The sequence below is a fragment of the Corvus brachyrhynchos genome, unplaced genomic scaffold (genome assembly GCF_000691975.1).
Source record: "Corvus brachyrhynchos isolate BGI_N302 unplaced genomic scaffold, ASM69197v1 scaffold83, whole genome shotgun sequence".
Lineage (NCBI taxonomy): Eukaryota > Metazoa > Chordata > Aves > Passeriformes > Corvidae > Corvus > Corvus brachyrhynchos.
In genome coordinates this window covers 5,440,598-5,462,261 of record NW_008238464.1, presented here as the reverse complement: position 1 = coordinate 5,462,261, position 21,664 = coordinate 5,440,598, and the positions used below count along the sequence as shown (strand labels likewise).

Genomic DNA, 21,664 nt, shown 5'->3' with positions numbered 1-21,664 from the left:
GAAGTGTTGGTGCTGGTGCAGAGGAGAACACTGGAGTTTACTCAGCTCATTGGAGAATATTACTGCCTTTCAGCTGATGGGGAGGGAAACTGCCTTCATATAGACCAGGTCCAGTACTTTGGCAGTGGTCACTGTCTCACCCATCGCTGTGGAAGTGGCACCCCCTGTGTTGTCCCTGGTGGTCGCAGCACCGGGCAGGACAGCACTGACTTGAGAGCTGGCCCTGCAACCTGACTGTGCTCAGCCCAGCATGGTACCTGTCCATTGGAACCGAGCACAGGATGTGCCCTGGCCTGCAGCACAGAGGCTTTAGGCTCTCCTCTTCCCCCTACAGCGACATCCATTGGGCTTTCTGGAGTGCTCCCTAGTTAGCCTAAGCAGGCTTTCTAAAGGAGTCTCTCTTGCCCGTGCATAATTGATCCGTGCAGCAGAAAGGGCAAAGCTTCTGAGGCATCCGTTCCCAAATCCCAGGTTCACGGACTCCTTGACAGACCTTACAGGGGACATGGGTTGAAAAACAGTACTAGACTCTGCCTCTTTCAGGAAAGCATGTGCAGCTATGCAAAATATTTCTAATACTGTTGGGCCAGGAAGTGAGCTTCAACACCAGACGTGTAATTGTGCAGGCTGCCTAATTGCTAGCTTGCTCCTTGGCTCTGCTTCGTAACTGCTTTTAATTAATCCTGTTCATGACAAAGTCCAGGGGTATTATACCAATGACAGTTCATGCCAAAGACAGCTCCCAAGAGAGCGATACGCATTTGGGGAGTTCTCCACTTGAGCTAGGACTCCAGTAGTAGTATTTTCACCGTGAGGGTGGTGAAGCACTGGAACGTACTGTCCACAAAGGCCTGTGAAATCTCCTTGCATGGTGATGTTCACAGTTTGGCCAAGCAAGACCTTCTGCACTGATGCAACTCTGAAGTTAGACCCACTCTGAGCAGATGGCTGGGCTGATCTCTAGTGGTCCCTTCCAACCAACATTTTTCCACGCTTCACCAGGCTTTGAACCCTCAAGTACCCCCAGATGCTTTCCAGTGTCACATCATGAGATCTGACATACACACACTACAGTTCATGGAACAGAAGGTGCTGCCTTGGTGAACTGCAGCACAGTGATCACCATCAGGAACTTGGAAATGGAAAAACCCAGCCTGTGTCAGACCCCAAGGGCCACCAGAGTGAAGGGGAAATCCGAGGCCACTGTGCTGCAGAAGGACGTAGCCCTGAGCAATGTGGATGTGAGCCATTTAGCCTTGGAGCTAGTGACCCTTCCCAACTCTGAGCAATAAGGCTGGGCACACATAGGCTGAAGGAAGAGATGTACAGTCAGTGTACCATGAAAAACCTAGAAGTCAGTTATAACTTCAGGAGGAAGCAAGACTCCAGCACAGTCCAGAATTTCAACAGGGCTACTGTGGTAGTTAAGTAAACAATTTTTGAGGGGCATTTTAAGCTTTTGTAGTCTTCAACAAAGGGGCTATATTTATGAATCTTAGGGCAATCAATAATTATGTAGGATAAAAGAGTCAAAAAATACCCTACCTAGCAATAAACTGGAAGTTTGGGGTGACAGTTTCATTACAGTGAAAACAGGAGAGAAAAAGTTAACAGGAGGGTGTATGTTTTACACTCAGACAAGATACTTTCTTTAGGAAAACCTAGTGACTGTGCCAATTCAGAAAATATCCAGAAGAATCAAGCTGTTCTTTATGAAACAAACTGTGATTTCTTTTATGAACCTTAGAACTACCTACAGACATAGGCCTTTAGGAAAGGCATGTGTCTCCTTTAAATCAAGATAATAAGGAAGTATTTACATAGTCACAGGGAACTAAGTCTTACTGCTTTCCCACCCATCTCAAGCATTTATTTCAGAGAGGCAATACAAGGTTTAATAACATGGCCTTTATTGATGACACAGGAAAGCAGATGTTTTAAAGTAACTAATTTTTCATTAACAAGAAAGAAAATTTTAGTTCCTGTTATGTAATTACATAGAATCTGTTTAAGTCACTAAAGTACAAAAATAAAAAAAAGTTTGCATACTTCGTACCATCAAGAAGACCTAAGTAGCTGTATTTTCTATAAGAAAGGGGAAAATAAAACAAATTTGCATGGACAGAACTCAATAGTATAAAACAATTAAATGTATGTTATAAAGAATTTTGATTAGTTGTAAGCTCAGTCCTTGAGGATGGCTAAAGAAGTAGATCCTAGCAGGATCAAACCTTGCATATTTACACTCAGAGGTGTAAAAGTAGTATTGCCAGTTAATTGAAATACGCATTTTCAGTATTGTTCTGAAAATCAATGAAGTCTAGAAGCTAAATTTTAAATGCAGATGTTCACATTTCAAATAAAATGCTTCTTGCATCCTGTATAATTAAGGCAAAGTATGTTATCTTCTGAAAATACCTTCTATATAGTTACTGCATAAAATATGAAATAAAAAATAAAACTATATATATTTAATGGTACACTGGTATGTATGGTCCAGCAGAATAAGGCACAAAAAGTAAATAGAATGCAAAAGCATATATAGATGTTAATGTGTTATTTTAAGTGGAATATAGCAAAATTCAAGTAGTTCTGAGTATGCTCATTTCTTGCAATAGGAATACATTTTTATGTAAGTATCTCATGCTAAGCCTGATGTAGAAACATTCATCATGGAAGCATAATCTATCAGAAGTATGTCATTTGTACAGTGGCTGTATTTAGAAATCTGATAGTTTTCAAACCATCTGAAACAAGGCTCCTTAATGAGATAACTCGGCCTGAAATCCAAGTGTGAATTTTTCCATGAGGCACAGTATACTGGTTTCCTGCCCTTGACCAGGCAAGTTTTGTCTGCATGCTTAATACGAAGGTTAATATTTTCACTAACATAAATGACAATACACGTCCCTAAAGTTGGGCACATTTGCAAAGTTTGTTTTCACAGGTGGTGGTCACAAGCAAATTTTCTCTCTCTGAAAAGTTCTGCAGAGTGTCAGTGTACAGAATAGGCCACCTGCATCAGTACAATGGCATTATTGGTCAGAAACCTTTCAGGTCAGCTGGTATTTGTTTTGGAAGTACAGTTTGTCAACAACTAAGCATACATGTGTAGAGAACAGAGGATCTTAATGTATTTTGGGTTGATAGAAGGCATACATCAGCATTTGTTGTCTGACTGCAGCCTCAAAGCAGCAACTCTCCTCTCCAGCCCCCCACCAAGTAATATCTATAAGATTTTCACAAAGGAAGAGGAGAGTAGATGATGTCTTTACTTCCTTCCCAAAGTTTCAGCTAATTTCTTCAGTCTTTTCTTCAGCTCTAAAGGAAACTTCTCGTAACACTTTTTGCAGACAGGCTTCATATCAAACTCAACAAATTTATTCCTAAGACAACAAAGAAAAAAGGCAAAGTTTTAGCGGATGAGATAGTGAAAAAAAGAATTTAAAAAAAATCTCCTATTACATGCACACAAGCAAAAAATTAACCCCCCAATTTATACGTATACATTAAGTTACTTTTACAAGGGTATATACACTGTAGACAGTGATTACAATACCATGTTTGAATAAGTTACATAGATTTTACCCAGATGCCCATATTTATTAACCATGTAATTTAGAAAGCCTTTCAAACTTAATTGTAGACTAAACATAAGATAATGGAATAACGAGTTAATATTTTAAGTTGCAGTTGTGTGAAAGATGTTTTGGTTTTGACTGCTGTAAGTTCGTGCAAAGTGCAAAAAAAGCATCCTTCGGACTAACCAAAGAAGAAGGAAGCAGAGGTGGCGGTGAAAAGGAAAAGAAGTTTACAAACAGATTGGCTTTTTCTTTTTCTGCTTCTCTTTATCCTTTGCTTCACGTTCCCGTTTGGCAAGTCGTCGCTTAAATTCATCTGGCATTTTCTCATAACAGTGTTTGCAGACAGGTTTTAGATCAATTTCAACAAACTTATCCCTTTAGAGTTAAATGAGAAAAAATAAAGGATGGAAAAGGAGAAGAGTTAGGAAGACTAACTGAAGGAAGACCTGAAGAGATAGCTGAAAGAGACATAAAGAATTAAGTGGAGCAAGAGGAAGAGAGAGGCTCTTATTTCCTCAATGCTGCTTACATGTTTTTCATATAGTAACAGCTACGCTATAGCAACACCTACGCTTTGAAGAGAACCACTGACTTGTTTTGAAGACATCACACTTATCCATAAACTTACTTGAGGGTTAACTTAGTGTTGCAAGTTGAACAAGCGAAACAGTTCACACACCATGCCTTATTCAGAGCAGACACAACTAGGGAGATAGGAAAAAAGAAATCATTAGCATTATCAATTAAAAAAAAGTGATTACAAAGATTTTAAGCTTACATATTCATGAGGTGTGAAGAACAGTCATTGCTTCTTGTATCAAGTATTAAGGACCGTAATAATAACATGGCCAAACTAGCAAACACATTTTAGAGTGTAATGAAGCAGGACTGTGAAGCATTGATACAGCTGTCTGTGAGGCAAGACCAGCTTAACCTATTTCTGCCTCCTATTTTTTGTTTCCACTTCATCTCATACCCAGCTTATCTCAGGCAGTGGTTCTGTGAGGCCGGGTTCCAACTTAATCAGGAAATGCTTCCAGCTGAAGAGCAATCCAACAAAATTGTGTTTATGTTTTCATTCAGTTTCTTTTCTCAGATCCAGTTCAGACTGCACTGCAATCAACAGTTGCACTTGCTCAGCTGAAGAAAATAATGTGAAGCCAGCAGCCAGGACACTGCTGGTAAATCAGCACTACCAAGGTGAAAAAAACTACGGACTCTTTTTATTCTTTGCTTTGCAGAGAAAGTAACTATTTTCTATTTGTTCTGTAGGTAAATCCAATTCCTGTTCCTCTCAGTACAGCTTTCCAGTTTTCCCTGGCAAAATTTTCATAAGTTAGAGAATGTGGGACAATATTTTTCATATAATGTTTTTCTTGTTCGATTTCTCAATGTTTTTCTCACAGTATTTTGTCAACAACAAGGAGAACCAAAGCATTGTCATGCAGAGGGTTTTTCCTGCACTATGGGGCCAGCATGTCCACAGATACATAGTTATTCTATTACTGTCCGGAATAACACTAGACAGATGAAAGTCTTTGCTCCCAAGCAACCCTAGGAATGCAGTCATAGGCACCCTTCTGAAAAACTGTTGCCACAGATATTTGTTTCACCAGACAGAGAACAATACTGGATACCAAATTTGTGACAGCTGACTCAAATTTGTGTGCAGAAATGAAAGAAGAAATGTAATTGAAGACATACACTGAAAATAAAGAAATTAGTGTATACTATATTCTGTTCAGTTTAGAGACCAAAACTTACAATATGGGCGTCAGATTATATGGTGAAAGATTAGGATCATATAGAGATGTAGTTATCAGGAAAGTTGCAGTTCTGCTCATTCCAGTAGAATTTTACCGAAAATGAGGACTCTTTCCTCTAGAGCATTTTGGATTGTTATTTTGCAGGTATAGTGCAGTCCAGAAAATGCGGAGAAAGCACATCTATGGAATGTATGTCTTACCCTGGAGTTACATGACTATAAAATAGTTTATGTCTCTTTTTGAATGTTCAAAGCTTCCTCCTACTTTGCTAATGGCTTTGGCTTAGATGAGGCTAACATAGCATTTACTTTGGATGGGGTAAATAGGCACATAATGTCACATTATTTCAAGTAGAATAATTTGCTTTTGGCATTTTATCAGAGCTAGTTGTCAAAAAAAATCCCTCAAAACCACCCCTTTCTCCCAAAAAACCCAATCAAACAATAACAAAACAAACAAATTACTTGCAGTTCTGCCTTTACAGGCCATATATTTCCAAGTATGATCATTCCTGGTTTTGTGACATTATCTATAAGCTTAGATTTTCAAAAGAAAGGTGCCTGCAGTAGATAGGTAAATATCTCCAGGATTCAAACGGACATAATGGGAACAAGGCATTTTAAAAAAATTCCCAACAGTGCCCACCTATGTCTTTCAGTATCTAAATATTTTTTTGAATTTGGCTCATGATCCACAAATTAATTTGTGGAGATGCTTGTATGCTCATTCTCACCCTTGCATGTGTTCTTTTTTGAAGATGGTATGGCAGGAAGTCACTTCTGAGCATCTTCCAGCATCCCTGGCCTTTGCATGTCACTAAAAGGGGTTTCACAGTTCTCTTTGGCCATGGGGTGATCTTCTACCATCATGAAATGATGTAAGGTTTTCCTGCCACTTGGTCTCTGGTTTATTGGCTCTAATTGAATTTCTGGTCAAGAGAACGTCTGTTTTTGTTTTAATGAAAACAGGACTGTTTCCCCCTTACTTTCACTTTTAAAGAGAACTTCCATCAAAAAGGAACATTAAGGAAACAGTTAGAAAAGTGCTTACCATCTCCTTCAATCACACGGTTGCAATGGAAACAAACATCACCAAATAGCTGAAGAGGAAAGAGAAGGAATAAATTTTTAATATAATTATTTTATTGAGGGTAACTTCTTGAACTAGCAAAATAACTATATTTCAGCTGATGAGCACAATTGCTTTCCTGTTTATTCCAGTGAAATAAAGAGAATGCTGGCAAGTCTGGTTTGGTTTTCCTAGTGCATTTTGCATCATCTCATCACAAAAAGTCTTGATAATATTAAAGCTGAAAACGTTTATTTAACTTTCATTCTCTGTAAGTACGATTTTGTTTTGTTTCAAGATTTCTCTAATCCTGAAGGTTTGAAATACAGCAGTTGGTGTCATATACATATTGTTACTAACCAAAAAAATTAACATTTGGATTACATGCATGACTAAAACAATGTATTGCTGTAACGGTAAGAAAATTTTATCTTTATTAAAAAAAAAAAAGGAAAATTTGGGGCAAAAATATTAATTCTTTTTCCAGGCTTAACATTTGTCCACAATATAACAAGAAGTGCCAAAAACTTCATGTATTTTTTCTAACTGTAGTAGTTAACCTAGGAAAAGACATCCACTCACAGCTCTTGTCTGGTGTATGGACTTGCCCCATTCCAGCTGCAGCACTTACTATGAACGTCACAGCATTTACAGTCTGCAAGTATGCCAGCACCAATCATCTGCCCTTCTTCACTAATGACTAATTAAGAATCCATCTGTAATTAGCAGATGCCTTACAACTCCCAAGTGTAAGCCCTCCTCATGTATTTATGTAAGCAAGGAGGTGAATGTGACACAACATAGGTGGCTTCCAAGGAAAAAAGGTCTATGCATTGTGATGCTGGACTCCACCTCCAAGGGTGTCTGGAGAGAGGTGGTACCGTGACATGGAATTCCTACATAAATGCACGTGGTCACTAGAGGGTGTCTTCTGACAAATTTAGTCTTGGAAGTCTTCATCAAACTAATGACTGAGCAACAGCATATATCAACACACAGTGTCATAGAGCAGCAGATGCAGGGAAAACCGTATCACTCACTGGGGCTCCAACCCAGTTACTGAGTGGCAAAATCATCTTTAACTTCTTAGGAGAGATTAGGTGTCATTAGCTGCTCTGATCCACAGACATGTCAAAGCCATAACAGCTCTACTTAAGTACCACTAAGCTTGAAGAACAACTTGATACTGATTGTCCTAGCCGGCCTTTGTGAAATACCTGCAGCTTTCTTTTTTAATGCCACACAGATGAATAGGGAAACCTGTATAAATTAAACACAACAGAACATATACTAATTGCCATTACACCCACAGGTGCCTTTAACAAAACAGAAGAATGTCCATGGTTTTACATCTCTAGCTAATAAAACCGATTTGTGGATTTACCAATTAATGCCATTTTTAAAAATATGCAACCTTACCTGATTGTAGTGGGTTTCACAGTACGCCAAGCCTTTTCTCTCATAATGACGATGGCCCAGGAATGGCTTTTCACATTTTGCACAAACAAAATGCTACAAAGAAAATTACATTTTTTTATCTTTTGGAAGTAACGTTATTTTTTTATAGAAAGCAAACTAACCACATCCACTACTTGAACATGGCTGAAGTCTACTGAGCCATCTTGAAAAGCAGAGTTAAAACTTCTGTTTCTACATTTAGACCATTAAAATAATATTTCTTTTAATGTCTTCAACATTTCAATCCAAAAGTTACAAAAAAACCCACAGGCAATGGATTCTCATTTTTTATCAGTGAACAGAATTAAGAGTTACTAAATAATGTGCATTATCATTACACCCTTGTGAAGGAAGCATTTCCTAGAGGAGACTTTCAAAACAACAAAAGGAATAAACAATTTATCTAATTAAAATGGAAGATGTGGAACTAAATGTTGTACGTGGCCTTGAAATATGAACTCTCGTGAACTGTTAAAGAAATATGTACATGGCAGATGACTACGGAAGACCTAAGGGTATTATAATGCTTAGTAACATGGTTGCTACAGATTTGATTGCCTTTCCACATTTACTGCTTTGAGCTCTGAAACTTTCTTTTGTCTTGCCCTGCTTCCTTTGATTACTGATTTTAGTTTCACAGTCAAAGGTCTCTGTAAGGTGGGAATTAACTCCTATTTCACAGTGGAAGACCAGCCACAATAAGGTTGAAGAGGGATTTGGAGAAGGCATTTGTAATTATTGCTGCAAACTTTGAGAATCCTTTCACTGAAATTGATCAGCAAAATCACAGATAAATATGCTAAGGTTTACATTTGTAAGAGACATTGTATAGCATCTGATGTTTACCTCCACATGCCATTGTTTGCCCATAGCATTCACCACACGGCCTTCAATTGGTCTCCTACATGCCCCACAGATGGGGACACCCATTTTGTCATGGCAGGGTAAGCAGTAGAGTTCTCCCTTCAGCTCACGAGCATCAGCAGTAAGTTCCTTCCTGTTCAGAAGTTAATGAATTGAGAGCATGAATAAAGGCATTCAAAAATGTCAACTCTTGAGAGTTTCTGAAATGACAAAAAGTTATCATTTGCTTTAGAAATTATATTCATACTACAGTAATGCAGCAGCATCAAATATAACATAGTTCAACACAGTTCAAGGCTGATTACAGTAAACTGAGGACAGGCTGCAAAGCGAGGTGCACCGAATCTCTCTGGAAACAGCTACTGAGCTATTGTCATTCTGCTCAAGCAGCACAAATCTGTGTGTGAAAGCTGCAGATGTTTGGTTTATATTCTGGCACTTATCACCAGATTATTTTAGATTTGCATAATTGTAACTGAAAGTAAAATGTAGTCCTTTATATCTAGTTACATTTTCCTTGTATCAAACTTCAGAGAAAGAGAACTACAGACCCACATGAGCTAGGCTGATTCATTTCCCATTGCAGAATCTTATAAACTCTACTTTTATGTAATTTGCATGGTTAGATACTGAGAACAGCTAAAACTTGAAAGTGACTGTAATCACTAATACTCTCAACTGATTGCACTGATATAACACTCCATACTGTTATTCAAATCAGCCTTTGCTATGGCACTGAAATAGTAGCTTCCTTTGCAGCAGAATTAAACAACTATGAATCCATGCTATGTCCTACAATGCTCCATGCTCCCATGCTCATCCTACATCTCTGCATCAGTGCAGGATGTAGAAATGTGCAGTTTCATGGGCTGCAGCTGCAGAAGATGATAAAATGAGATGGGAAGAAGGCTTCTAAAAAAGATAGGCTTTAAAAAGAGGAAAAAGTTTGGATGCTGTTGAACTAAAAAAAAAAAAAACAGGCAAGATAGTAATTTAAGCAACAAAAGAGAACCGCTTCTCTTCCTCTCCCAGCAAAATAGTGAGCTGTATTTCACTACTGCAGAAATGGTGTCTGTGTCGATACTTTGTATTTTGTAAGGTACCACCTTGTGCTGCAGTCCAATCTTTCTTTAGTCCCCAGCCGGTCAGCTGTTGTTTGAACCCCACTAAGCCAAAAGCAGTAACACATCTGGCCACAAGACATCCAGACCCCACCACCTCTTGTCAGTTGTACAGGATAGGTTTTCACTTTAAGATGTAAATTGATGAAGCAAATAAGCCCAGCATTTTCCTGTTTCCCTTTGCAGAACTAAAGTTACCCGCAGTTTGCACAGTTGAAATGATCAGGGTGATAAGGATCATTTTTGAATATGAGAGGCTGTTCATCAATAATGGCATGACACTTCTGGCAAATGTACTTTCCCAGGCCTCTGGCTTTTTCCCTGTTATGGCAAGGACGGCAGAGATGTCTGAAACAGCATAAAAAAAGAGAGGTAAGTATTGCTATCAGGTACTACAGTGCAAAATATAAACCAAAAATCTCTCAGAACCTCATTTCAATCAGTTCTTTATTGAGTCTTGTTAAAACAACTTCCTTGCTAAGGAGGGATCACCCAAGTTCAGGGTGATCATTTAATTTTCTGGCACCACAGGAGTATAATTTCTTCAGCTCAGCTGAGTTAAAGCTGTGTTGAAACACAGAAAACAAAGGTTCTTATAGATTCTCATTGCCAAATGTTTTACTTTCAAACTCTTAAACATTTAGATTGGAAGCTGGATGAGCACACAGGTCCTACTTCTGTAGATAATTCTGTATATTGTATTATACATAAGAAGGCAATGGCCATATAATCCACTTGTAAAACATTCTTTTGATCACAGCTGGCAAAAATATCCTACTCTGTGAAGGGTCCTACTGAACATTAGGCAATTATTATTATATGGTACCAAACTAGACCAAAATTGGAGAACCAAGTTGGAAAAAGAAAGTAAACATTTTTATATATATACAAAAAGACAATGCTTCTGTATCTGAATGTTTTCTCTCTTATTACATATAACAATGGCCCCAAAATGTCACCGGAAAAAGAAAATGTTTGCCATGAAACTCAGTGTTGAAGTAGGTAAAATGTTAATGTTTTAAGATACTCATTCTTGATTTTGTGATGCGCTCTTAGACCTTCTTCTCACAGAAAATACTTCAGTTGCTCCATCTGAGCTGGAAAGCTTCAGGAACCAAAACCTCTCAGTCCTGCTATTAGTTCAATTTATGATCAGTTAACAGAAGGAAGGGTGGAGATTTACCTGCCAGCATTCTTGACAAATCCAATATCAGCCAATACTGTTTGGCAGATATCACAGCAGAAGCACTCTGGATGCCAGCTATTGTTCATGGCTTTAATAACACGACCAATAATGAACTCACCTGTAAGAAACACAACACCAGGATGTAAAATACCATACTAGACAAAGTTAAAAGTAACCTACAAATGAATCACTACAATGACTACAACCATCATTCCTTTTCTTACCACAAAATCTGGGGGGACACATTGCTTTCAATATCGCAGTTGTGATTCCAAACCCTGGAATTTGGATTTGTTTGTTGTTTTTTGCTATGGGTCAGAAGAAGACATCTTTGCTGATAAAGGACCTTCTGCTCCTTACATACAAGTCCTACATGCACACTCCACCTTCTCTCTGCAATAATCCTGTTTTGGTCCCTTCACTGTTTTTACTTATCCCTTCTCAGGCTGTTAAGAAATTTATGGCGTACTTAATATAAAAAGGGCTTTCTTGTGTCCTCATCATCTTTCTCCTTCTTCTCTTTAAGGATCTGACAATTTTAACTTGCCACGTACATAGCAGGGGTTTCTACTCCACTAGGACCAAGCCTTGAAGGTATTCTATACTCAAGGCACAATAGAACTGAGCTTGAGTGGCTGTGGACCTCCTGCAAAAAAGCTCCCACGGAGTCCAAATGCACAGGTGCAGTGAAGCTGCAGAACAGTCAATCCAACACACACAACTTCTGACCTACCACAGGGAGTCTTGTCCCATAAGGCATTAAAAAAATAGCGTGAGAACTAATGTTTTGCATGCACAGTGCGACTGTACAGCACAGGCAGTGGAGTGATGTCCATCACACGCCTGATTTAGTTGTTCTCTATGCGGATGGACAGTGTAGCCAGGGGCCCTGAGCAGTCCAAAATGTGTTGGGAGCTCAGCTTCCCACTGCTGTTGGAGGCTGAGTTCTGGCTTTGGAGAACAACTCCAGAGCTGCCAAAGGGGAACAATCAGGCAGGTAACCGATGTGGACAATAACATCCAGCATGTGACTCTGTAGCATTCCCATGAAGTCATAGCTTTTCAAGAACAAAATCCGATGGACTCCAAAAATGTCAGGAATGCTCAAGGCCTCATCGTTGACAACAGCCCCATTGACTTTGTGTTTATTAAGTAAAAGCAGTGGAAAAGCCCAGCTCCAGGCAGGACCTTGATGCGGTTTTAAGGGAGCTGGCAATACCAGGAGAGAGGGTAGGAGAAGGAGAAGCTGTGCCAACTGTGCAGGAGAAATCCTGGAGAGACAGGCAGCATAGCTCCTCACAAATTGCCACCAACCCATTTCTTCCTCTTCCCCTGCTTGTTCATGTCTGCAGCCTTAAATTCATATTCCACGGCATCTACTTCCCTCTTCCTTGGTGTTCAACCCCACCCCCCACACAACAAATGGCCTCACTGAGATAAGTTAAACCTTTAGCACCTTGCCATAGAAACAAAAGGGCTTCCAGAGCAGTTTAAGGAATAATCAAATAATGACTTCTCAGCTCCGGCCCAGCAAAATGTGTCACACACAGAGAAAAAAGAAAACATGCAAGTGCATGTCAGCACAGCAGACACATAAACATTTACATCAACAGCGGCAAATAAAAAGCAGCCCTCAGTATCACGTAGGATGGACATTAGACACTGAAGCCTTAAAGGTATTTGTTTCAAAAAAAATCAGCAGGGGCCCAGCTGACCATCACTTAATTATAACAATAGATGATGAAGATTGCCTCAGCTTCTGTGAAGTAGGACAGCACAGGTCGGTTACAAGAGTGAAAGCAGATGACAGTCTTGTTGCAGGGTTTCAGTTACATGAGAAGGGACAAATGCCAGCACATAGAGACGTACAGATATAAATAATCAGGAGTCATGAATGGTGTATATAATCAGGAGTTTATGAATGGTCTGTTCATTGGATCACTGGCTCAACAGCTAAACAACTTACTAAAAGAATGCAAACTTTTATTTTTCAATCCTACTGGTTTATGACCTTTAGAAAAAGCAACTCCCCAGTTTCTCTGAAGTCTAGTTCATTCTGGAGGTTCAGATGCTCAGCTGAACATGAGCACCTCCCAGAGAACAGATACAAGGGCAGCACATCTTCCCCCAGTGACACTTCCATTGTGATCAGTGTGAAGTATTTCACTTTGAGTTAAAACTTACCACATTGATGGCAGCAAGGGGCAAAAAGCATTTGAAAATCATGTTCACAGTACTTCCTCCCTTCAAACTGCAAATAGAGAAAGATCTAAGTGTTAGAGGGACGAGGAACATGCACTTAACATAAATGCTGTAACACCCTGGTGTGTTTCCAGATACAATTAGGTAGTAAAACAGAGGGGCTGAACAAAAAAACCAGACCATGAGCTCCATGTGCTAGGCATTACATCCACCCACCTTACTTCACCTACTAGTTAGCATGTAGTGTTAATAGCACACCATTTCTCCGGTTCTGCTGAGAGCGTAAGGCATTTTCTGTCACCCATTTACATCACAGGAGACATCTGAAGTTTGACAGACTGCTGAAACTGATGCAGCCAAGCACACTCTGAGCAGGAAGTTAGCTAACAAACAGCTTGGCCAGCAGGAGGCGAGAAACATTTTTCCCAAACTTATTTGAGGTCTTCCTCACTCTACATTTCCTGCCAGAATGACCTAGCATAGCGGAGGAAGTACACATGGTGGAGGCTGGGGTAGGAAGAACACCCAGGGGCAGAAATCTTTGCAATTTATGGAGCAGTACAGCCAAAACATGAAGGGAAATAAGCCTTTTGCTTCATGATGCTTATTTCATAGAATCATAAAATCATTTAGGTTGGGAAAGACCCGTAAGATAATCAAGTCCAAATATTAAGGAGCAAAGTTCACTACATCGATCAGATTAAATTGATTTTAAAGGATTTGAATTTTATCACAGCTTAGGTAAGTTCAGCTACAGTTCAAGCTCTCATAGAAAAAAAACCCCATATGGAATAAAAAGATTCAACAGTACTGAATTAGTAGCTTAGCCAAAGAATATGTAAAAACATGCAGGCAAGTATGTGCTGAAATGAAGGGAAATGTTTAGATACCTTCAGGCACCATCATTATTAGACACAAATGCCAATGGGCATGTCAAAACCAGGTAGACAATATTAAGTATTCTATAAAATGTTTGGATTTGAACGTCTCAGTTTAAAACAGTGGAAAAAAGAGGACAGCAGGAAACCTTGCTCTTTTCTTTTTACTGGGCCTAAGACAAAACAAAGTGAATAGCATAAAATACTACCCACAAAATAAGGTTTTGTACATGGACAGAAAATACAGAAATGTGTTTCAAGATTACCTGTTCTATACTATGAAATGACAAGAATTGAATACAATATAATTATAATAAATACTCCTGCAACTGGCAGGATGGGGATCTAATGAAACATTTTTAAAGTCACTAGATATTTAAGGTTAGAAAATTCCTGTTCCCAACCTGAATTGCACCTATTAGGAACAGAAAGACATTAGCTCAGTATAGACTTTTTGAAAAGTCTCTGCCAGAAATTTATCAAGTGCTATTCCAGTGTAAAACTCTAAAACAGATTACTTTTTAATTTCAGCTTTTAAAAAAATAATAATTGAGAGGTACAGAGCTATTACTTTCTCAAGGAGTAATGGAAATTACTGGTTCATTGTGAATTGTGCTTGCTTCCTGTTGGATAAAATCCTTTTCAAACTGAAAAAAAATGAAAGCTTCCTGTTGTGTGTAAACAGGTGGTCCAGTGGGGGATGCTTAGGCTTGCTTAAATTTCAAAGCCACCACATGTTGATCTGGACAGACCAAACAGGTTTTCTTCCCCTCTTGTTTGTGTCAGGCAAGTTGGTTCCCATTCAGTCTTGTTTATATTTTCAACCTCTCTGCTCGTTTGTGCTGCCCTTTGTGCTGCCCTTTGTGCTGCCCTTTGTGCTGCCCTTTGTGGGTGACCCAGCAGTTATCATCAGAGAAAGCCTTGAGCTTCTGTAACAAATCTTATAGTACATAGTTTAAAGCAAGGTCATTTCACTGTTATATGCTGAAGGTCCACGAGGTAAATGGCTCGTGAAGTAACCTCCAGCTTACCTGCATGTTTTTAGCTAACTTAAGTGGAAAGACATGCACAAAAACTGAGTCTTTAAGAGATTGTTTCTCTAAGGTGGCTTTTGGTAAAAACCTTTTTAAGAAAACACTCGAGGTACAACTGGAATAGAAACAAATCTGACCATCTGTTCTGCCATTAGTATAGGACTGTGCACAGCTACCTGTAGAGAGGCTCTACAACAGCAGCTCTAGGGAATACACACCTTCCAGGTGCTGGAGTAAAAGCAGACCAGAATTGCTACCACTTCACACCTAACAGCAAAGGATGGAGATGGTAACTCTGCTGGAATGTGCTTGTGTTAACTTTTGTTTAGATTGAGTGCATAAAAAAACTTGCTAAAATGATGTTACTGAGCAAACTGGAACACAAATCAAATATGCCCTACCCACAATTTCTGGGCTAATTTCACATTAGCTCTCAGGAATCCATGCTATCATTCCTAACACAGGTTAATGAGGACATCCACAAAACTCCTGGATGCTGTGCAGACTCTAAGCTGTGGACGGGCACCACTTGTGCCTGTGAGCGACTTGGCTCCAGAGCCAGACCACAGCGAGCTGTGCTGATCAGGGTGCCTGCGAGGCAGCCCAGAGACAAGTCCTGCAGCACACGAGACCTGACCAGTTCCAACCCCACCCATGGAACACAGCGTGAAAGCTTATCATGGCAGTGTGTGAAGGCAAATGTGATAAGCAGCTTAATGACTAAGTGGGGGAGCTCTGCAAGGCTTGCAATAGGCAGGGGAACAGTATTTGTCTTAATTGCTAAGAGCTGGAAATAATTTCCAAGAAATACTAGCTTAGCTAAACCAGGCACAGAATAAACACAAACTCATTCTGGGCAACCAACAAATGCCTGCATTTACCCACGGGAACCTGCTCAGAAAAACACATTACCTGGCCACACCTCCAAACACATCCATCTTCTCAAAGACTGCATTAAACCGGTCTGAGGAAGATGTCCTTTCTGCCTGTCTTCTCCAGTCAGTGTTTTTCTTGACAGTGAAACAGATTATCTCAAGTCCTCTGAGCACTGTCAGCCACTCCTGAACATTCACCAACCTAAGCCCACCTTCTACCTGCTCAGGACTTTCCTTCCTCCCACAGAATCACAGAATGGGTCAGGTTGGAGGTGGGGTCATCTGGTCCAACCTCCCTGCTCAAGCAAGGTCATCCTAGAACACACTGCACAGAATTGCATCTAGATGATTCTTAAATATCTCCAGTGAGGGAGACTTCACAACCTCTCTGGGCAACCTGTACCACTGCACAGTAAAGAAGTTCTTTCCCATGATCAGGTAGAACTTCCTGTGCATCAGTTTCTACCCATTACCTCTTGTCCTGTTGCTTGGCACCACCAGGCAGGGCCTGGCTCCCTCCTTCGACACCATCCCTTCAGGTAACTATATATGTTGATGAGGTGCCCTCTCAATTGTCTCTTCTTGAGTCTGAACACGCCCAGCTCAAACATTTAGCACACAGTGTTATCTTCATTCCTGCGATAACCTACTGGCACTCCACTTCTGACTTACTGTCTTTGAGAGCAGCATGTGTGAAAGACCAATCATCATGAATGTAAGTGTTAACAAGGTAGCAGTAGGAAGCAAAATGCCTACATCCAATATATCTAAGCATCACTAAGGTACTTGCCTCTGCAACAGAGATTCAGGTATGGCCACCCATGAGCAACACAGAGAGATTGTAACATTCCTGAACTAGGTCCAAAAGTAGGACTTTTTCTGCTGCAGTCTCCCTTAGGGGATATAGGCTGCCTAGAGGACGATTTCTGAAACTTACCTTTAAGGACCATTCAACTTTCTGAAAGAGGTCCCTGGAATATCTCATTGTTTTTTGAGTCAGAAAAAGAATTAATAAAGTATTCATTATTTAGAGAAAATACATTTTATTGGTTTAAGACATTTTTATTAACATAATTACAAATATTTTAATTTTGAAACATTCATATCATTTTACATTTGCCTCAGGTCTTAACATGTCAGGATGGACTCTTTATCGAGTCAGCTCAGTATATATTAAAAATTGTAATGCCACTTGTTAAGTATCTAGGGGGTGTTCTTTTGTTTATATTTAATTAATTCTACCTTGCAGATCACCTTTTGATGCGTTATGGAACACTACAGGCTGATTTACTACAATTTATGTAGCACTATCCCTAGAGTCTTTTGATCCTCAAACAAGGTGAGAAAAAGCAAATCCCCAGGAATCCCCTTAGCCAGGCTCTTTTGCGATCCACACTCTTCCCTCAGCCTCTCCTCATCACCACATAACTGGCTCTGTAAAATTAGAAATGCTTCTATGGAAGATAAACTATTGTGCTCTTGCCAAAGCATGACACCTGTATGTGAGAGCACAGGATTGTTCCTTTTACACTCTGCTCATTTTCCTTTTCAGATCATCGTATGACACAAATCCTGTAACTGCTACCTGAAGCTGGACTGTAAGCTACTTGAGCAGGGCCTTATCTCTGACAGTAATTCCCTGTCTCATACCACCTATTGTTCCCTCGACCAATCACTTTGTATTTTATAAACCAGTCTAGAGCTTTCACTAAAGTCACTTTGTGCTGAGCCACATTCTGAATCCCCATGATAGAGGAATGTAAAAGAAAATGATACCCATACCAAAATACCCTACTGAGACAAGGCCAATCGACCTGGAGCTGAGAAATATGAATGGGATCAGGTTTTAACCTGTGAAAGTGTGTTAAGAACTGATAATTTTGAATGCTCTGGACTGTTAAACTTAAAGAGTTGATCTTACACTGGCCCTGTCTGGTTTGGATCTCAGCATGCTGACATACAGATCATCTCTTTTTCCATGCCAAGCTGGACTCACTCAACTCAGCAATAAACCTCCTATGGACCACAGAATGCTGGAGTTCCCCTCTATATCACTTTCTCCTCTAAGAAGTATGTTTTCTCTGTATTTCTGGTATGATACACCAGATTCATGAATTTCAGGGAAAAAAATCTGCACTGAGAAAAATATCTCCAGCAGTTTTTCTGTCAGTGCTGATAACATTAGGCTCCACATTTAAAAAAGGTTATATACATTGATATCCTCCAAATTAGTACAGAAATGCTTCTGGCTTTTTTCTCCCTTTACTGGGCATACTCTTTCAGAGCCCAAATCCTCCCACGGGACTTTCTAAGCTATCTGTCTGCCTGTAGCTACTTCTGCTATGGGAATGAAGGCTCAAGAGGGGGTACGGTGACAGGAGGGGTCCTGCTTACCTCGTAGAAGAGCCCTTCAGGGAACTGCTGAAAGCACTGGGCGCAGACGAAGCACTGCTCATGGTACAGCTCACCATTGCTGTTGACAATTTTCTCGTCAGGGGCAAAGCCCCCCCTGCAGCGCTCACAGATGGCATTTGCGAGTGCGTTCGCCATGTTGCTGGCATTAAAAAAATAAAAAAAGAAAGAGAAAATTAGCCTAAATACACAACAACACCGGTTGTTGGTGGTCCCCCCTCCCCACACCAGGCCAAACTACATCAACCTAATGCTAAGCTGCTCAACACAAGTTTTTCAATGAACTTCATGGCTTGTGGCATCTCCTCAAAAATAAAACTAACCACTTCTCCCTGCTCCCTAACTCTTTAGAAACAAAATCCCTGCGATGTGCTCTAATTAATTAAAAACCCCAAACAGAAATGTTGACACTACGGACACATTTACAGGCTTTTTGTGGTTAAAAAAGACAGGCAATTCAAAGTACTATAAGAATTATGAAATACATTAAAATTACTGGAAACAAGGGCAATTATTAGCAATGATTGAGAACTGGCATCACATAAGAAAACATAAATTATTAATTGTAAACCAATTCCTAATTCTAAAATATACGTATAACAGCATTAGTTCAGAGCTCTAAATAAACAATGTGAAAGAATGTGCGGGATCTAGTCTGGCAGATATTAATGAAAACCAGAATAGTTAAATAATTATCCTTTAAACGAGCTCTGCATAACTTGAAGTTATTTTACAAATTTAGTTTGAAGTCATGGGATTTTTGATTGGCTTGTTAGGATTTATCTCAGGGAGCTCAGCTCATGATGTACCAGCTCATAGCTCACTCCAGGGCCAAGGGGGAGGATGTAATGCTCTGGCTGACCCACCGCAACCCACACACAGGCCAACACAAGCTGGCAAACCCATACCAGGGATGCAAAGAAATACTGAAACAGAAACCTTGGCTGCTTCTCCAAGGCACAGGACCAAAAGAATTGGCAGTGTGGTAGCTGTCCACTTCTGCAGAAGATAGTACAGCTGTGTTTCAGTTAATTAAGGCCAGAAAAAGGTTCTTTAGATTTTTCCTTTGCAAACATTTTCTTACTCATATCTAGACTCCCAAAGCGATGCCTTCCAGGATCACCTCTCTGCCCTAATACCATGTGGTAGCAGAGAGCAAATATAGGGCAATGGTCTAGTTTCATTACAATCTGATCTCAGCTGACAAAACCACTGACTCAAACATCTATCTGGAAGGTTATTAGACAAGTGACATTATTTTAAACACATGTGCATGCATGCATACATTTTGATATAGCTATCATGCTGTGCTTCTAAGTGCAGAGCATGCAGTCCTCTGCACGACGCCAAGCCTTCCTTCTTATCCCTTCAAGAGCTCCCACCATGTTCAATAGGAATTGAATTCATTCCCTGCACACCCTCCAAGGGAGCAAGCAAATACCTAGCATGTGGTTCAAAATGGAATGTGTTTTATCTATTTCTTACACTGTCTCACAGAAGAGCCCTACGCAAGGTCACATCTGACATGTTATTATTAGCTGGCACTTTTTTTTTCTCTCTCTTGATCTTTGCAGATAAGGAAAACAGTAACTGCAATCCAAATATCCACTGCCCTCACAGTGAAACAAGTGGGCAAATTTCACATGAAGATGGGCTGCAGGATGGTCTAACCCATACATAACAGACAGACCTATGGACAAACTGCAGTGACTATACACATAAGGAGTGATCAACTATAAAGCTCGCCAATGGTCTTCATGGACTGTGTATGCTTTCTCTGGGGCAAAACCTCAGTCAATTTCCCCATCCTCCTTGTCAATCTAAATGAAGAATAATCACAAGAGAAACTGGGATCTTTCATCATCACTTCAACAGTGCTCGAGCATTAAGGATGTTAAGTGCTGCTATACATGAAGTATAATCCAAGCAAAAACATGAAACAAAGTTCAAAACCAAATGAAAACAAAGTTTTCCTCTTCAGGAAAACGTGCTTCACTTTCAAACACATCATATATGTAAAACAAGTGAAGTATGTAATACTTCTGCATTAATGAAGCCGTTTATCCATTTGCCCAGAATAACTGGCAAACAACCTGAAGGCAGAGAGACTACTTTACAATTTCCAACCCCAGTTTTACTGCTGATAAAAATTTCTGATGCAATTAATGATGAAATTTAAAATAATTCAAATTTTAGTTGACAGTTACAACTGGCAATGTTTCAAGCAGAACAGTGGCAAAGGTTGGATGAGAGAACAGCTTGCACAGCCTGCTCAGATCTCAGATCATAAAATACATTATGTACAATACACCAGTAATGTCACTGGAGTTACACCCCAAAGCTGAACAGAATGAACTTACAATCTTGCATAAAAGTCACAAAACTCTTTGTAGAGTTTTATTTCACTGTGCCTACGTTGCAATTTTGACACTGGTTTCTCGCCTTCATTTCCTGCAGAGTTGTGAGCATCAGGAGTGACCTTGTACGCAACCTCTTCATCCTCTGGGATGGGGTACGGCTGAGCTCTGCGCTGGAAGTCCATCTCGCTCCGATTGCTTTCCTGGGTGTATATATTCTATGCTTATACTGCAAAGAAGCTGTAGGCAAAGTCTGAAAAACAATATGCTGGATTTCCCCTTGTTCCCAGCAAAGTGATTTACTTTAACAGCTCCGTGTCATGTAGCTGGAGCTACTCAGCGCCCTCCTAGAGCTTCAAGTTAAAAGTTCAGTGGTGGGGCTGTGAGCCTGTCACGCTGAGATTTACTGAGGCTGGCTGTGCACAGAGGAGAACACTCCCCTGCCAGGCCCTTACGTAAACTCGCATGCTGGAAAGAGTCTTTGCTGCTGGCTGCTGACAGAAGCTGCCCAGCAGAGCTGTGGTGTGAGTACCCTATGTGAGCAAATAAGGTCACCCCCAAACTCGTCTGCAGCTTCTTTCTGCTGAGGGGGGTTGTTTCGGTTTTTGAGACAAAATTTCAGGAGGAAACACTCCAGAATGAGTGCTCCTCCATTTCCTCCTTCAATGAGACAAATGGGTCACAAGGAGTGAAAGTGGGAAAAAGAAACCAAACTGTTTATTAACTCGAACAAAACAGGGTAGAACAGGATTAAAAAAAAAACCAACCAAACTCAAAATACAGCAAATTCCCGGAGAGGGAACAGACACCCGGGCTCGGACCAGCCGGGGCCACCCCGCAGGCTCCCCGGACCGGCGCG

General features: G+C 40.2%; 1 protein-coding gene across 6 annotated transcripts in view; it reads right to left on the bottom strand.

The window, feature by feature from the left end:
* Positions 1-1,888: 1,888 nt before the first annotated feature.
* LIMS1 (LIM zinc finger domain containing 1) overlaps positions 1,889-21,664 on the bottom strand; it is a 67,370-nt gene continuing 47,594 nt past the window's right edge. For 2 of the 6 annotated variants that reach the window (XM_017737124.1, XM_017737125.1), the window contains exons 2-10: positions 18,431-18,590; positions 13,232-13,298; positions 11,045-11,165; positions 10,060-10,209; positions 8,723-8,873; positions 7,838-7,930; positions 6,401-6,449; positions 4,213-4,288; positions 3,445-3,959 (exon numbers count right to left, since the gene is read on the bottom strand). In XM_017737124.1, the coding sequence (XP_017592613.1) occupies positions 3,812-3,959; positions 4,213-4,288; positions 6,401-6,449; positions 7,838-7,930; positions 8,723-8,873; positions 10,060-10,209; positions 11,045-11,165; positions 13,232-13,298; positions 18,431-18,586 (1,011 nt within the window). In that variant the 5' untranslated portion in view covers positions 18,587-18,590 and the 3' untranslated portion in view covers positions 3,445-3,811. Of the gene's footprint in view, positions 3,387-3,440; positions 3,960-4,212; positions 4,289-6,400; positions 6,450-7,837; positions 7,931-8,722; positions 8,874-10,059; positions 10,210-11,044; positions 11,166-13,231; positions 13,299-18,430; positions 18,591-20,808; positions 21,163-21,664 lie in introns of those variants that run through there. The other 4 variants (XM_008635844.2, XM_017737122.1, XM_008635845.2 and 1 more) reach the window with 4 other exon arrangements.